At 50.4% G+C, this 15802-nt stretch overlaps 1 protein-coding gene across 1 annotated transcript in view; it reads left to right on the top strand.

The window, feature by feature from the left end:
* The first annotated feature begins 479 nt into the window (after positions 1-479).
* ECSCR (endothelial cell surface expressed chemotaxis and apoptosis regulator) overlaps positions 480-15802 on the top strand; it is a 43970-nt gene continuing 28647 nt past the window's right edge. Inside the window, exon 1 of the mRNA XM_005280802.5 lies at positions 480-637. Within this exon, the coding sequence (XP_005280859.2) occupies positions 577-637 (61 nt within the window). The 5' untranslated portion in view covers positions 480-576. The remainder of the gene's footprint in view (positions 638-15802) is intronic.

The raw sequence follows: 15802 nt of genomic DNA on the forward strand, positions 1-15802 counted from the left end.
GTTGTGGAGATTTCCACCTCAAAACCTCTCCTACAATAGCCTTTACACCAGCAGGGGGTGCTCACACCCATTATGGACACTTTTCCCATACACAGTCACCCTCTGAGATAGGCAGCAGAAGTAAATTACTCAAGGCTATCATCAGAGGCAGGATTAGAACACAGGACCTCCAGGCTGTTAGCCTTGTGCTTAGCCCACTAGGTCACACCACCAAAGCACTGGTGTTGTTGCTACACAAATACTGTAAATACCATAAAGAAGCTATGTAAGTGCACAGCAAACTGGGCCCGCTGTGTACATTTTATTGCTGTTCACCTCCAGTCTGAGAAGAGAGTTCCCTGACAAAAATGTTGCTAAGGTTTCCTCTGCATCAGTAAACTATGTCTCATATCCTTTTAAACCATAATGGGCAAAAACAGAGTTCCATGGCGTGAGCTCTCCTGTGGATTCAGTCTGTTTCCTTCTATTATTTAACAGGAAGTTCCGAAAGAATCAATCCAGGCCAGCAAATTTCTCCTCGCCCCTCTTTCGCTCAGAGTATGGATAGAGCAGGCTGTGCAGGCACAAGTTACCGAGATGATGCTGGCCCTGAATGTCCATCTGCTCTTGTGGGTATTTGGCTGCGTTCATTTTATAGGTAAGGCAATTAAATCACACTGCAGAGGGGAGGAGCAGATTTTAGAAAGAGTTTGGCTCCCATTTAGGGACCTACAAGAAGTATCTGTTTTTTCAAATGTTCCCAGCCCCCAGCAGGTCCAATTGAAAATCTCAGAATCTGTTTAAGTGCTTATATTGGGAGATCAGCTCTTTAGAAAATCTGGCCACATTAGCATTTCTAAAGTTTACTTCAGAGGGATCACACTGGCATAAAAGAACGCCTATCTTGTGATAACATAGGGACATTGAGGTGGTTTTTAGTATTTAATATACCACTTTGGTATAGAAATAGAGTTACTAGAACTACTGCATTTTGAAATGTGCAAGATATTATTGTCCTGTAAAGTATTTTGCTTCTTCCTCTTGATTGATTGATTGTTCATTTCTTGTAGCTGTAAATACAAATAATGTAGTGCTGTGGACAAGACACTGAAATAAGAACATGAATTACCATCCTTATCCAACTGAAGTTCTGGCAGCAGACAGAGATTATTTAATATTCCGGCTTTTAACTGTTTGTTAACACATGATGTTTGGATGCGGGGCAGAGCAAGTGTTAATCCAGAGCTAGCGATTAATGTTTTGAAGTATGGCCTGCTGCTTTTCCCTTTGTTGTAGACAAGCGGGGCATGCATTCTATTGACAGAGTGCGAAGTAGCTGTGTTTGTTTCTGTATTTAACTGGAGGCAGTGGAAGGGACTGCAAAGTTACTTACTGCTGTTTCTATAACAGATAGCTGCTAAAAAAAAAAAAAAAACTCTTCCTGCATTTTTGGGATGAGAGGTTTTTATTTTATAACTAAACCATATGAAAAGTTGTCCATGAGGTAGAGGCATTGTGCTGTGATAATAGTAGGATTTACAGCATGCAGATCAGAAAGTAGAGAATAAACCTATGCATGTCACACAGAATAATGCTATTGACTCTTCAGTTGCTAGCTGTTCATTTATCATGTAATTCTCAGGAGCAAGAGCATATGTCTTTGAAATTATATCCAAATGATGACTGGACCAAATTCATTATGGATGTAACACCCCTGGCTTCAGGGGAAGCAGGGATTTTGCCCAGTAATTAGATAAATGATTTTAACAGAATTGGAGGGGTTCCTTAGTATGCTATTAAGCTTTCTAGCAGTTATGGACAGTTGGCCTCTCAGCAACAATGCTGATAATTCCACAGAAACCTCTCCTGTGGCTTGACAGAACTGCTATGTCACCCAGCCCTCCAGCTACCTTTTGGATCAGTATTTAAGTACTGAGTATTTAAACTCAAATCCACCTGCCTGTTTACCAGGGCTGGCCCACAACATTTTGGCACCATGGCCCTTCGCTTGGGCCAAAACTCTGAAAGGTCTCAATTCTGCCTTCTTCCTGTTCTACTCCTCTCATTATACTGCTCTGCTACCTACCCCAATAAAGGAGAACTAGCAACTTAAAATGCCTTGTTCAAAAATTTTAAGTAACACTTAACTTTCAAATGCCTGAACAACAAATGTAACTTTTCTGGTCTGCATAGTAAACACTGGCATTGTTATCTGTTTGAATAATCAAAGTGGTGCTTTCCCTGCCTTCTTGGTTGCAAAGATTTGAACTGCTTCCTGAAGGTCCACAGTCTGGGCCAGCTCATGCTCTATTGAGATGGTTGCAAGGCCAACCAGCCTCTCCTGTGTCATTGTGGAGCGTAGATGTGTTTTTTATTAACTTCAGCTTGGAGAAGCTGCGTTCTCCACTGGCAACTATTACAGGAACTGTTAGAAGTATGCGAAGAGCAACAAAAGCATTTGGAAAGAGGGTGGTCATCTTATTTTTGCACATATATTCCAGAACAGCCTTTGGAGTTGATCCTGCTGAAATGTATCTTGAAAGGGCTTTCAGTTCATCACCTAAATGACTTGCATCAATATCGGTAATGTCCTCATGTGTCAACACTGTCTCTAGTGCCCTGCATTGCTGATGTAGGTCTTCTTCAGCTATAGTGAGGAGTTTTGGAATATCATACAACATCCCAAATATACTGCTGTGTTCCTTGAGCTGCATGAAACGTTCTTCAATTGACTGTATTGCATAATCTAGCACCTGGTTAAAGAATTCAACTTTGAATTGTTGTTTGAGGTAGGGTTACCATACGTCCTCTTTTTCCCGGACAAGTCCGGCTTTTCGGCACTCAAACCCCCGTCCGGGGGGAATTGCCAAAAAGCCGAACATGTCCGGGAAAATGGCGGCTCTGCTCCTCCCCTGACTCTTCGGCTCTGTTTGAGAGCGAGCTGCCCGAGCACTATGGGCTTCAGGCAGCCCCCTTGCCTCCGGACCCCAGCCGCCGGCCGGGCACTTCCCCTCCTGGGCTCCGACAGCGCAGGGTCCGGAGGCATGGGAGCTGCCCGAAGCCGGTAGTGCTGGGGCAGCTCGGCTCTTAAACAGAGCCGAAGAGTCAGGGGAGGAGCAGAGCCTCCGGCCGCGGCGGCTCTGCTCCTCCCCGACTCTTCGGCTCTGTTTAAGAGCCGAGCGCTACGGGCTTTGGGCAGCCCCCATACCTCCGGACCCTGCGCCCCCAGAGCCCGGGAGGGGAAGTGCCCGGCTGGGGGCGCAGGGTCCGGAGGCAAGGGGGCTGCCCAAAGCCCGAGTGTTACCGGCTTCATGGTTTGCCGGGCAGCCTCCAGACCCTGCGCCCCCGGCTGGGCGCTTCCCCTCCCGGGCTCCAGCTGCGCTGGGGAAGCGCCGGCCGGGGGCTCAGGGTCTGGGGGCTGCCCGGCAAACCGTGAAGCCGGTAGCGCTCAGGCAGCCCTTTCTGTGTGGCTGGGAGTGGGAGGGGGTGGGGTTAGGGCGGGGAAGGGGCGGAGTTGGGGCAGGGCTGGGGTGGGGAAATGGGCGGGGCCAGGGCCCGTGGAGGGTCCTCTTTTTTTATTTGTTAGATATGGTAACCCTATTTGAGGTCTCTTATGGGATTATCCCGTGTCTTGTAATCAAAATGTCTTCTTCGGTAACTCTTGTATTCTTGAATGGGTGGGAAAATAGCTTCAGTGTGAAGTTCCTCTGCCAGCTTCTGTGCACTCTTCAGAACGTTATGAAATCCCTCATCTGACCGGTAAGACTGTAGATATGACTTTGCTTTGTCCAGTTGTTCCATTGCTCCAAATATATCAAGGTCAACACCTTGGAGTCTCTTGCTTACAACATTTATTTCAAACAGTATGTCATGCCACAAACACTAAGACACACACAAATTTGAAGTTATTTATGTTTCTGGTGATTCCATTTCCCTTTGCCACGGTTCTCCCATGAACACTTCCTGTCCTAGCATTATCCTCCATAATGGCAACTAAGGCATCAATTATCTTCCCAATTTGGTGTTTGATAGGCTCTATCACCTCTACTCGACTTTCCCATCATGTGGCACTCAGTGGTTTCAGTGTCAGAGAGGATGTTCCCAGATGTTGCTTCAAAATTTGCCATCGATGAGTTGATGCAGAGAAAAATACATAGATGTTTTGAATTACATTAAAAAATTCAGCAGTCTCACTAGAAGCTGATGCTGCATCACTGACCACCAAGTTCAATGAATGAGAACTGCATGGGACAAAAAAAGCTCGAGGGTTTAACTCTCAGATCCGTGTCTGCACTCCTCTGTTCTTTCCTCTCATGTTGGCACCATTATCGTAGCCCTAACCTCTCCTGTCAGCTATCGCAATTCCCGTATCTTCCAGCTTTTTAAGAAGCACATTTGTCATACCAGCTCCTGTAGTATCATCAATGTCAATAAATTCTAGAAAATGCTCTCTGACAGTCACCATTGCAGGGACATTTTCACTAGGTTCTGTTGTTGTTACAAAACACACCATTAAAGTCATTTGTTCCATATGGCTGATGTCAGGTGTGCAGTCCAGAATAACAGAGATAATATCTTGCTGACTTCAGATATGCCACAATCTTCTGTTTGACTTTTGTTGCCAGTAACTGTATGATCTCATTTTGAATTGTTTTTCCAATTTAGTGGTGTGTGTACATTTCTTGGGTGGTGACTCTTCTTAGATGCTCCTGGAGTACAGCATCAAACACAGCCATCAGCTCTACAATTTTAAGGAAGTTTCCATTGTTTGGCACATACAGCTGACCTGAAGTGCCATGCAATGCTAGGTTTTGAGTAGCAAGCATTCTCACAATGGCAAATGAACCTTTTCAGAACATTTTGCCAGTAAAGAGACTCTGATGCAATCTTCTCTTGATGCTGATCTTCTATGGTGGCCTTTAACCTTAGTCTCATCTCAAGCTCTTTCCACCTATGGAATGCTCTCTGGTGATTTGCTGCCTTCTCATGGCATGCCAGATTTCTAGCCAGATTTTTCCAGTCCTGTAGAACCCAATGTGGCTGGAACATTAGACTGGAAGAGTTTGCAACAAAAATAGTATGCAGAATTCTGGGTTTCTGAGTACATAAGCCATGGCCTCTCCACTTTGTCACCATTGGGGATTTCACACCAGTAATGTGTTGGATGGAAACTTCTATTTTCATTGTCTTTGGGGAACATGAAGTTTTTCATTTGTTGTGGCCCATGCAGTGCAAGGAAGTCCCTCAGGCTACTGCTCAAGTGGGTCCACAGTCCTGGATCATCTAGACTTAAGGAACTAAACTCAGCAGCAGCTGTTTCTTGCGCCTCCAACACACTCTTCTCTGATCTACACTTTTCTTCAGGAATGTGCATGGTTACATCCATTTGAGATGGAGATATGGATGCTGCAGTAGCTGCCAGGTCACCTGCACTCTGACTAACTGGAAGATCAGGCATCTCCTCACCACTCACATACTCAGTGGGGCCGGAAGGATCACCGTGAACATTTGTGTCTATGTATCTCAGGAGAGCTCCTTCCTGCTCAGATAGAAAAGCTTCCCTTGCTTTCTTTCTTTTTCTGAATGCTGCCCCAGAGGGACGTTTTCTTCTTTCACTCATGACTGCTGTTCTGTGACAGCTATAGTGTCTCTCAACACTCAATTGAAGGGGACAAATAAGCAGGCTGGTAGCAGGGCGTGAGTGAGGGAAGATATCAGAGTCTTAAGGGGCTCCTACTACTTCAGTTGACTGCCTGTTCTCCTCAAGTGGATTCAGGGAAGCAGCAGGAAACAGGAAGCTCCCTTAGGGCTTGTCTATACTTACGCGCTGGTTCGGCGGCAGGCAATCGAACTTCTGGGTTCGATTTATCGCGTCTTGTCTGGACGCGATAAATCGAACTCAGAAGTGCTCCCCGTCGACTCCGGTAATCCTGCTCGCCGCGAGGAGTACGCGGAGTCGACGGGGGAGCCTGCCTGCCGGGTCTGGACCGCGGTAAGTTCGAACTAAGGTACGTCGACTTCAGCTACGTTATTCACGTAGCTGAAGTTGCGTACCTTAAGTTCGATTTGGGAGTTTAGTGTAGACCAAGCCTTAGAAGCTGGTGTTAATCAGTCCAGGCTCCTTGGGGTGCTAGAGAGATACATAAGAGGCTCCTCCTCCTCTCTCTCCCTGCAGCTCCTGCTGCGTTCTGTTATTCCCTCTCACCTTTTCTCCTGCCTGCCTGTTATGTCTCTTGTGCCCTCCTTCCTCCAGCACAGCACTCCACCATCTCTGTGCATCTAGAGCAGAGAGAATACATATGCACCAGCAGCAGACACAATTTTCTACACTCTGGGTCCTAGTGGTGCCCCCCCACAGTCTGGCACCTGAGGCGGCCGCCTCAGTTTGCCTCATGGTAAGGCCAGCCCTGCTGTTTACTTCTCTCCAGAAGGCCTGTACTCTTGGACTACCCCCACGGACTTATCCACCATTTCAACAGCTGTTGCTGGGAGGCAGTCTGGCCTAGTAGGCAGGACCCTTGATTAAGTCAGGACACCTGGGTTCTAGTCCTGTGACCTTAGGTAAATCTTGGTGCTGGTTTCCCTTTGTCTGTTTAACTAGTACGCTCATTTTAAGTTTGTAGGGTTTACTGTTGGATTCAGTTACGGCCTCTGGTCAGCAGCCGGCCATTCAATATGTTGGCATATTTTGTCTCACTGTGTTATTCTTCCACTGATATGGCAGTTCAGGACATATCTTCCGGCTTGTCAGTTTTAATTTCAGAGCAAATTCATACAGATGTGTATGCTGCACTTTATTTCCATTCCCTTGCAGCTGGTGAAAGGGTCTCTGTGTGACGGCTGTATGAGGCTTAGCGCAAATGGCAGAGGACTGAGAGCAGTGCTCTTTGTCATCAGATACGCATCAGCTTGCAGGGGGCAGCTCAGGTCTGCTTTTGAAACAAAGATACCACAGAAGAGCTGTATGGATGGGAATACCACGGGGAGAGAGACTGTGCTTAGCATGTCGCAAGAGTATATAACTAAAAAGTCCTGGGAGGAGGTGAAAGAAGATCAGGAAAATATTCCTAGCAGTGAAATTTATTAGATGGTGGCCTATGCTCCCGAGAAGAAATAGTGGCAACCCGGCTGGACAGTCTGGGGAACAATATGTTGCTGGCCAAGGGAGTAGTGTGGGGGAACAGGAGGAGTTAAAGCTAGTATTAGGTTATGTCTACACTACAAGCTAGGGGTGTGGTTCCCCTTCTCATGTACATAGACATATTTGTGCTAGTTCTCATCGAGCTAGCATGGGTGTAAATAGCAGTGTAGCCTTGGTAGCATGGGTAGCGGCAGCAGAGGCACGGCTGAGCCATGCCAAGTAGGTACCCACCGGTTTTACCATATTTGTACTTGGCATGGCTCAGCTATGCTTCCGTTCCTTCCACCCCTGCTACCGCAGCTAGTAGGATTACCACGTGGCCGGTATTTGACCAGCCTGGCTGGGTTTTTTATGGATTTGCCAATTACCAAAAAAATAATTTAATCCGCCAGGTTTTCCTTTACGTGGGTCTAGAGATTTGCATTATTATCACAATGCACTGGGGTATCGAATGTTCAAAGTGTCTATGTCCAGCTAAAGGTGCTGCAGTGTTCCCACTTCCACAGTTTAAGCGATAACAGATCAAAACTGTGGAAAATACAGCAGTTGGCTGCCCACCAACACGCAAGTGCACGGCATGGGTGTGGTGTGAGAGGGTTTGAGTCACACGAGAGTGAGGAGACGTGCGATGTTAGCAGTCTCGTCTATAACTGTGATCTCTCTAGATACTATAAGTGGCTGTTAAAAGGGCAGGCGTCATGGAGTTGCCTTGTGGGTGGGGTTGTGGAGGGCCTGACTTGCGGGTGGGTGCATTTCAAAGGTGGTAACTCTGGCAGCTACACTGCTGGCGCACTGAGAGCTCATGCAAGTATGTCTGTGTATGTGCCAGGGGAATCACAGCCCAGCTAATAGTATAGTCTTCCAGTGGCAGGTGCCTTAGCTCACTGCACTGCCAAGGGGGACCAGATCATAGCTCTTGCTCTCCAAAGCTGCTGCAGAGGCCCTCTGCCTCCCTGGGTGGGAGCTCCCGGGGTTATTCCCTGGCCACCGTCATAACCCACAGGCCTCAAACGCGGGTCCACAGGAGCGGCCACACTGCAACCCTCCACATGGCAGCCTGCTGACAACTGCTGACCCAGGACCCATGAAGCCTAGCCCCAGTTAGAGACTCTGCCCTGATGCCCCCTTGGCAGAGTCCCAGAGCAGCGATTGATCGCTGGCCCTACTTAAGCCAGCAACAGGAATGGAAAACTATCGGAACAACTGGGATCCACCCTGCTCTGGACTGCGTACCTTGTGCCTCCTGCTCCCCCAGCTTGACTTCCTGGCATCCTGACCTGGCTTGGCTCCGAACCTCTGACTTATGGGTCTGATCTCTGGTTTGTTTCCTGCTTTTGACCTCCTGGTATCCCAACTCAGTTTGACTCTGGTTACCAACTTGTATTTCTGATCTCCAGTCTCTCTTCGGCTTCTGACCTCCCAGTATCCTGACCCAGCTGACTCCTGACTGTGGACTCCAGTTCCAACCACTATGTCTGGCTGTCCACGACCCAGCCCTGACAGCTACCCCCTTTGACCAACCCAGCAAGATTCTCCTCCTCCACTCCTTGACTAAAAAAGCCAGGCCAGTCTGACATGTAGGGGGAAGGGTGAAAAACAGGAGGATCCCAGGAGAACCACCTTCCAGAAAGTTTGTTCACTAAGCAAATTTTCCTGAACTAGTCTAGCTCCCACCCACGCATCATTACAGTACATGCTTCAAGTTCCCCAGAGGACTCTCCAGGGAGCTTCTGAAAACTGTTAGCAACGACCAGCAGGCTGTGCATCCGGGAATCATGTTGTGTCACAGTAGCTTGAGTCAGCAGCAGGTGTCCTTAAGGGAAATAGTTCCAGTAACCGAACACCAGCACGTCTCTGCTTTGAAAGTGGATCTTTGCTGTAACCCCAAGCCAGGAGCTGGCAGAAGGACTAAGCCCTGTACACACCATAAGCAAGAGGCATCACTGCTGAGGCTTAGCCTCAGGGCCAGGTGGTCCAACCTCTAAGATTTGCTGGCCGTAAACTATGCAAGAGACTGGCTGGCACAAGCTTAGCTCGGCTGCTGCTGTCTTGGTGAGATGAACTCCCCCTCTTTGGCTCGCGTGGTAGAGCTGCTATTTATGAACTAGGAGGGTCCTGACTGTAGCCTTGCCGGCAATAACCTGCAGGGTATGCACTAAGGGCACAGCACATATGGCTTGACAGAGGGGTTAAATCCAGCCTAGTGTCTGAGCATCACATGCCTGTGGGAGTGTTCAAGGTCAAGGACAACATGGTGACATTCAGGGATCGGAGCCAAGAACACAAGAGTGGTAGGGATCTCTTAGATCTCATCTCCAGTGCAGGATTGTTCCCTCTAACTAGACAGTGCTTTGACCGAGGGAGAGCGCATGGCCTTTCCAGGTCCATCTGCATCTCTGTCTTTGTCTCTAGCCTAGAAAGGTTGTGGGTGTTTGGTACACCAGACTGCATCTTTGGTAGTTGTGAGATGACCACACTTTTCAAGCACTTGGGCACCTGGCCTCCAGCCCTATAACTCGCCGGGCAGCCACGTGGCTAGTTGTAGGGTTTGATGCACTGCTCAGCTCCTGCATTTAGGGGGGTGCTTCTATCTTTACATTGATGATCTGGTGAATAGTTTATTTTTGGATTAGACCCAGCAGCTGTGTGGGGCAGTCGAGTGACTGGGACACCCTGACCCAGTAGCAGTGAAGGAAGAAGCATGGAAAGTCACAGCAAGAATTCCCATCCAAGATTTCCCAGAGTCTGGGGGTTTGCAGACTGGAGGACTGGTCCAGGTCCATCTTGACAAGAAACAAGCGTGGCCTGCAGAGCCCTGGGACTCTACCATTGCACATGTGCTAGAGATGCAGACTGGGGCACAGAACTGGCTGCTACCAGAGTGACGTCCACAGGAGCAAAGGTCCTCAAGCGACAGGAGAAATCGTAGATCACTTTCTTGGGGTTGTGTGGCCCTAAAGCTAATGGCTGTGAATTACATGCCCAGTAACTGTAATGTTTAGCCCAAGCATCTGTCAGGGGTATACAGACCCATCCTACCACAGGGACTAAGGGGTTAACAGGCAGGTTAGCCATCTCCTCAGCTGCGCTAATTGCTGGGCCAGCAACAGTGGGGGGATAAGAGGCTGCAGCTCAGAGGAGAGGGGAGGCTACAGAGAGGAGCCACTCTGGGCAACAGCCTGGCAGAAAGTCAGACCCCCCCCCCCCCCCAGGGAGAATCAGAGAATGTGAGACTGCAAAGGGACTATGCAAGAGAGGAGGTGGGGGGCAGCAATGGATTGTGAGGAGCTGGTCCCAGCTGCTTAATGCAGGGTCCTGGGGCTGGAACTTGGGCAGGGGGGCTCCCTTGCCAGCCCCCTCACCCCCCAGCAAAGGGGATAGTAAAATCCAGAAGAGCAAAGGGGTCAGGACTCTGCAGGGCCATGAGATTATTGGGCTCCTAGTGTATCAGACTCATTATTGCCCCGGAAGGGAAGACACTATAAACAACCCGGCAGAGTCATAAGAGGAATCTCCTCCGCCACAGAGACAAATGATTGTTGGTGGGCTGGGGGAAACTGAGGCAGGATCACTGTGATAATGCGCACTGCGGTGAGAGGGTGCTGGCTGGCAAAGGCGCCTCTGAACAATACCTGAAAGGCCTGGATTGAACTTTGGGGTTAGAGAGCAGGGTGGGACTTTGCATGAGCCACCCATGCGCCTACACTTGGCTTCTCACGGGCAGACCATTCGCAGTACTCCCCAGGCAGGCCAAGCACTGGGAAGCAAAGAGGCCCGGCAGCCTTGCAGACCAGCCAGCCTGAACAGTAGGAGCGGTGTGTGCCCCCATCCCAGCAGCAGCTATAAGGTGAGCCTGGGGAAGGTGACAGTGAATCCTTTGTCTCCGTGATGTGGAACAGGAAGCTAATAACCTGGATGACTGGATTTGTCCCCGCCTTCTCCCCCATCCCCCGCGCCTTACCTAATCCCTATGTGAGGGACCACAGCACAGCTATGTCCGGGCACATTCCTTAGTGCAGGCAGAGGAGACTGCTCTCAGATGGAAGCTGGTGAAGGTGTTTACACAACTCCCCAGGGAGGGAACTGGATGAATTCAGATAGGCTTGCTTCATCAGGTACTTTCCCTTCCTCCCTCAGCTTTGGCCAGGAAGAACAGGATGCTCAAGAAATGAAGGGGAAAGGAATTGGAATTAGAAAAATCCACCCCCTCACCATCTCTCTGCCCAAACCCAAGCCCTAAAGGTGGATGATAACACTGAGCCAGGCAGAATAAAATGAGAGAAAAAAACAAAGGCAAGTCTCCAAGAGAGAGCACAGTGTATGTTTCCTCTGTAACATGCTGCAGCAGCTCTGAGAACAAAATGGCAGCCATCCCTGATGCCAGCAGACTCCTTTGAAATGTAAAAGTGCAGTACAAAGAGAAAGTTTCGTACAAAATAACTAGTAGCTGGAAGCATGTATTGTTGCAGTGGTGTAGCAGCTGGGCCAAGTAATCCACCATGTATATAGTCTCGCTCATACAACCAATAAAACTGTTGCATGAAAAGTAGTTGTAGAGTAGGGTGACCAGACGTCCCGATTTTATCGGGACTGTCCCGATATTTCCTTGTTTGTCCCGCGTCCCGACCGACGTGCGGTTGGGACACTGGACAAACAAGGAAATGCACCGGAGCCTAGAACCCAGAAGTGCTCCCCCCCCCCCGCCCCGACTCCACCCCCTCCTCCCCCGATGGGCTCCCTCCCCGAATCCCCGCCTCTTCCCCGGGCTCACCATTCCCCCTCCCTCCACAAGCGCTGGAGGGAGGCCCGGGAGACGCAGGGGAAGCGCGGGGCCGGGGTGAGTGAGAGTCCGGCCTGGCCCCGAGCAGGCAGGACTCAGTTGGGTGGTTGGGAGAGGAGGGGGGCGACCCGCGGGGCCAGGCGGCGGCTGTTGTTGTCCCCCCCGGGCAGCGGGACTCGGGAGCAGCCGCTGCTGCAGCTCCCACTGCCGCGGGGGAGGAAGCGGCCATGGCGCTCCGCGGCTGCGGCGCCTCCGAACCCCCCGAGCCGGGGCCTGCTGCAGGGACCCAGCAGCGCGTACGCTGCGCCCAGCCCCTGGCCAGTCGCGTCTGGGCTGCTGCCCAGCTGGTGCTATCCCGCGGCGGCCCCGGGGCGGAGGCATCGGCAGCCCAGCCCTGTTCGTTCCCCTGCGGGACCCGAGCGGGACGGGGGGGCTGGGGCCTGCTGCCCCCACTCCGGGGCCGCCGCGGGATAGCACCAGCTGGGCAGCAGCCCAGACGCTGGCCAGGGGCTGGGCGCAGCGTACACGCTGCTGGGTCCCCGCAGCAGGCCCCGGTTCGGGGGCGCCGCAGCCGCGGAGTGCCATGGCCGCTTCCTGCCCCCGCGGCAGTGGGAGCTGCAGCAGCGGCTGCTCCCGAGTCCCGCTGGCCGGGGGTGAGAACAGCCGCCGCCTGGCCCCGCGGGCCGCCCCCCTCCTCGCCCTACCACCCAACTGAGTCCTGCCTGCAAGGGACCAGGCCGGACTGTTACTCACCCCGGCCCCGCGCTTCCCCTGAGTCTCTGAGTCTTTTTTTTTTTTTTTGGCCCCGCCCCCCGCCACGCCACGCCCCCCGCATCACCCCTCCCTCCCCCCGCGTCCCGATATTTGTCTTGGGTGATCTGGTCACCCTATTGTAGAGTAAGGCGGGTGATGGTTGAGTACCTCTAATATCACAAGGGTCTAGGACTCTTGGCACAGCCTAGATATATGCATTGCTGCAACTGTACACCGCAAAGGTGTAATTCGTAAAGTCAAAATGGCTGAGAACTTAAAAACTGGACTGTACCAGACTGTGAAATCCCAGTGATTGACCCTGGGGATATTCTGAACAAAGAGTGCTCTCAGCCATGCTTGTAGCTGTTCCATGGCTTCACCCTGAGTCAACAGACAGTCCAGACTTCAGAGTCACACACAGATGAGTGACAATCCTGTAATTTTATTAGCTAGAAATGCACCATTTTCAGAGTGAAGAGTGTCAGAACCCTGCACGATAGCTCTGTTCGTGGACAATGCTTGGATTAGACAATAGCCATCAGCTAGCTGGGCTGGGAGCCTGCAGTGGGTTTCTAGTCCCAGCCTGAACAGAAGGTTTTTCTCAGCCTATTTCACTCAAGCCTGGCAAGCAGCAGATCCTTCCCCAGGCCAAACCAGACTGATGCAAGCAGCCACACGGCAGAGAGGCCGAGAGCACCACTGCCATGGGAACCCAGAGCAAACACACCACTTTCCAAACAGAGGTGTGCTTAGGAAACTGGAAGCACCAGCAGGGCAGGGGATCTCCTGGCAGTGGCCAGGGACCTATTCTGAGGGAACGGCTTCACAGAACAGATCTGTTTTACTTGGACAGCTGACGATGTTGAGGAATGTTTGCGTGGGGGTGGACAAACGCAGGAGGCAGCTCTCCTAGGCCCAGCCTTGAGGACAGCGCTGGAGGCAAGCACATGACCCTCATTCATTGCTAGCTGCTTGACTCAATGGAACTGGTAAACAGGATTCAACAAATACCGTAACGTGGCCGTCCCGTCCCACACACGCTGCTTCCCCGCATTGTTTGGCTTTCAGCTTGCTGCTTTTTTATTTTATTTTTTTAAGAGTCAAATGTTTTTTAATTGACTTCCCATAGAACACTGATCTGTCTCCAGCAGGAGCAGCTAGAAAGCAAACCCAGTGAGTAGTGAACAAATGAGAACCAGCCCTCTGCTAGGAACATGGAGTTGTGGTTAAAGCTCTTGATTGGAACCTTTAATCATTTTTTGTTGTTGTCCTGTGGACTTTTCCCAAGTTGTCCACATCTTTCCACAGTATGGTGCCCAGAACTGGACACAGTACTCCAGCTGAGGACTTATCAGTGCTGAGTAGAGGGAAGAATTACTTCTCTTGTCTTATTTGCAACATTCCTGCTAATACATCCCAGAACGATGCTCACTTTTTTTTTTTTTTTTGGTACAACACTATTATATTGTTGACTCCTATTTAGTTTGTGATCCACTAGAACCCCCAGATCTTTCTGCAGTACTCCTTCCTAGGCAGTCATTGCCAATGTTTCCTCTAACTTTTCCCATCCATGTGCAGAATGAATTTTGTTATATGCACCACTATGTGTGGCAGGGATGGGGCTGAGGGGTTCGGAGTGTGGGAGGGGTTTCAGGGCTAGGGCAGAGGGTTAACGTGTGGGGGAGTGAGGGCTCCGGCTGGGGGTGGAGGCTCTGGGGTGGGGCTGGGGGGTTTGGGGTTCAGGCTGCCCCGGAGCTGCATTGGGGAGAGAGGACTCCCCTCAGACCTCTCTCCCCACAGCAGCTCCGGCACTGGGGGAGTCCTCCTCTCTCCCCGCTGCAGCAGCTCTGGGGCTGGGGGAGTCCTCCTCTCTCCCCACTGCGCCGCAGCCCCGGAGCTGGCGGAAGGTAAGTGGATGGCCCTTAGTGGCCTCCTGCGCGGCCGCCCAGGTGTGCACCTTAGCGGGAACTTACAAAATGGGCAATGACCTATTTGTGCAATTGATCATTCCTTCCTAAGCGTAATACTTTGTATTTGTCCTTATTTAATTACATCCTATTATTTCAGACCATTTCTTCAGTTTGTCAAGATCATTTTGAATTCTCCTCCTGTCTTCCAAAGTGCTAGTGACCCCTCCCAGCTTGGTGTCATCCACAAAGTTTATAAATGTGCTCTCCATGCCATTAGCCAAATCACTGATGAACATATTGAATAGAACTGCACCCAGGACAGATCCCTGCAGGATCCTATGTGATATGCCCTTCCAGCTTGAATGTGAACCACTGATAACTACTCCCTGAGTACAGTTGTCCAACCAATTGTGCACCCATCTTATGGACACCTAGGTAGCACAATGGGACCCGAATCTTCGCAGAGGCCTATAGTTACTAGTGTAATATAAATAATCAAGGATAATAAACACAAGGGCCATGGTCATGATGCTGAATGATAAGACATGTCTATGAACATTAAGTGTAGAGATGGATAAATAGTATCACACTTTCAGGGTTAACTGCACCTTTGACACCCCCAACCCCACCCCAGTTTTTCTTGAGGTCACCCATTTAAAGTTTCAGGCTTCCTAGTCGTCACTTCTCGGCCAGAGACCTGCGGGTCTCTGCCTCCAGCCTGGGGGTTTAGACTGGCAGTCCCTCTGCATGTCACTGTGATTTTCCCCATTAGGTCTGACCGGGATCCAGCATCTGTGGGTAACCTTTCTCCAGGGGCTACAACGGTGTATACCAGTTACCTGCCAGCCTTCACACAGCCTAAGAATAGTCATATTTGGGTGAAAGCATTACAGAGAACACCCATAAAAAACAACCAAGGTTCCTATACGCATACTCAAATCTTACCAGAGGTCACCCAGCCCTCAGCCTTTTCCTCAAGGGTTGGGTTAACCCTTGGCCAGACAGGCCTGTCCATTTGCTGGATCAGAAAGAAGTCCCTGGATCAGTTTAAACTCAGGCTGTTTAAAGAAAAAATTCTTTGTTTGCTGGTCTCTGAAACCCCAATATGAACTAGTCTCTGCAAGCTCCCCCAGCTGGTTGTACTTCTCTGGAGTTGTTTACAGCCTGAATGATTCCTGTAATCAGCTCCCATTGTGTTTAATGCCTGGAGGAGCTGTGGTAGCTCTCCTCCCCATAGAA

This window comes from Chrysemys picta, chromosome 8, assembly GCF_011386835.1.
Source record: "Chrysemys picta bellii isolate R12L10 chromosome 8, ASM1138683v2, whole genome shotgun sequence".
Classification (NCBI taxonomy): Eukaryota; Metazoa; Chordata; order Testudines; family Emydidae; genus Chrysemys; species Chrysemys picta.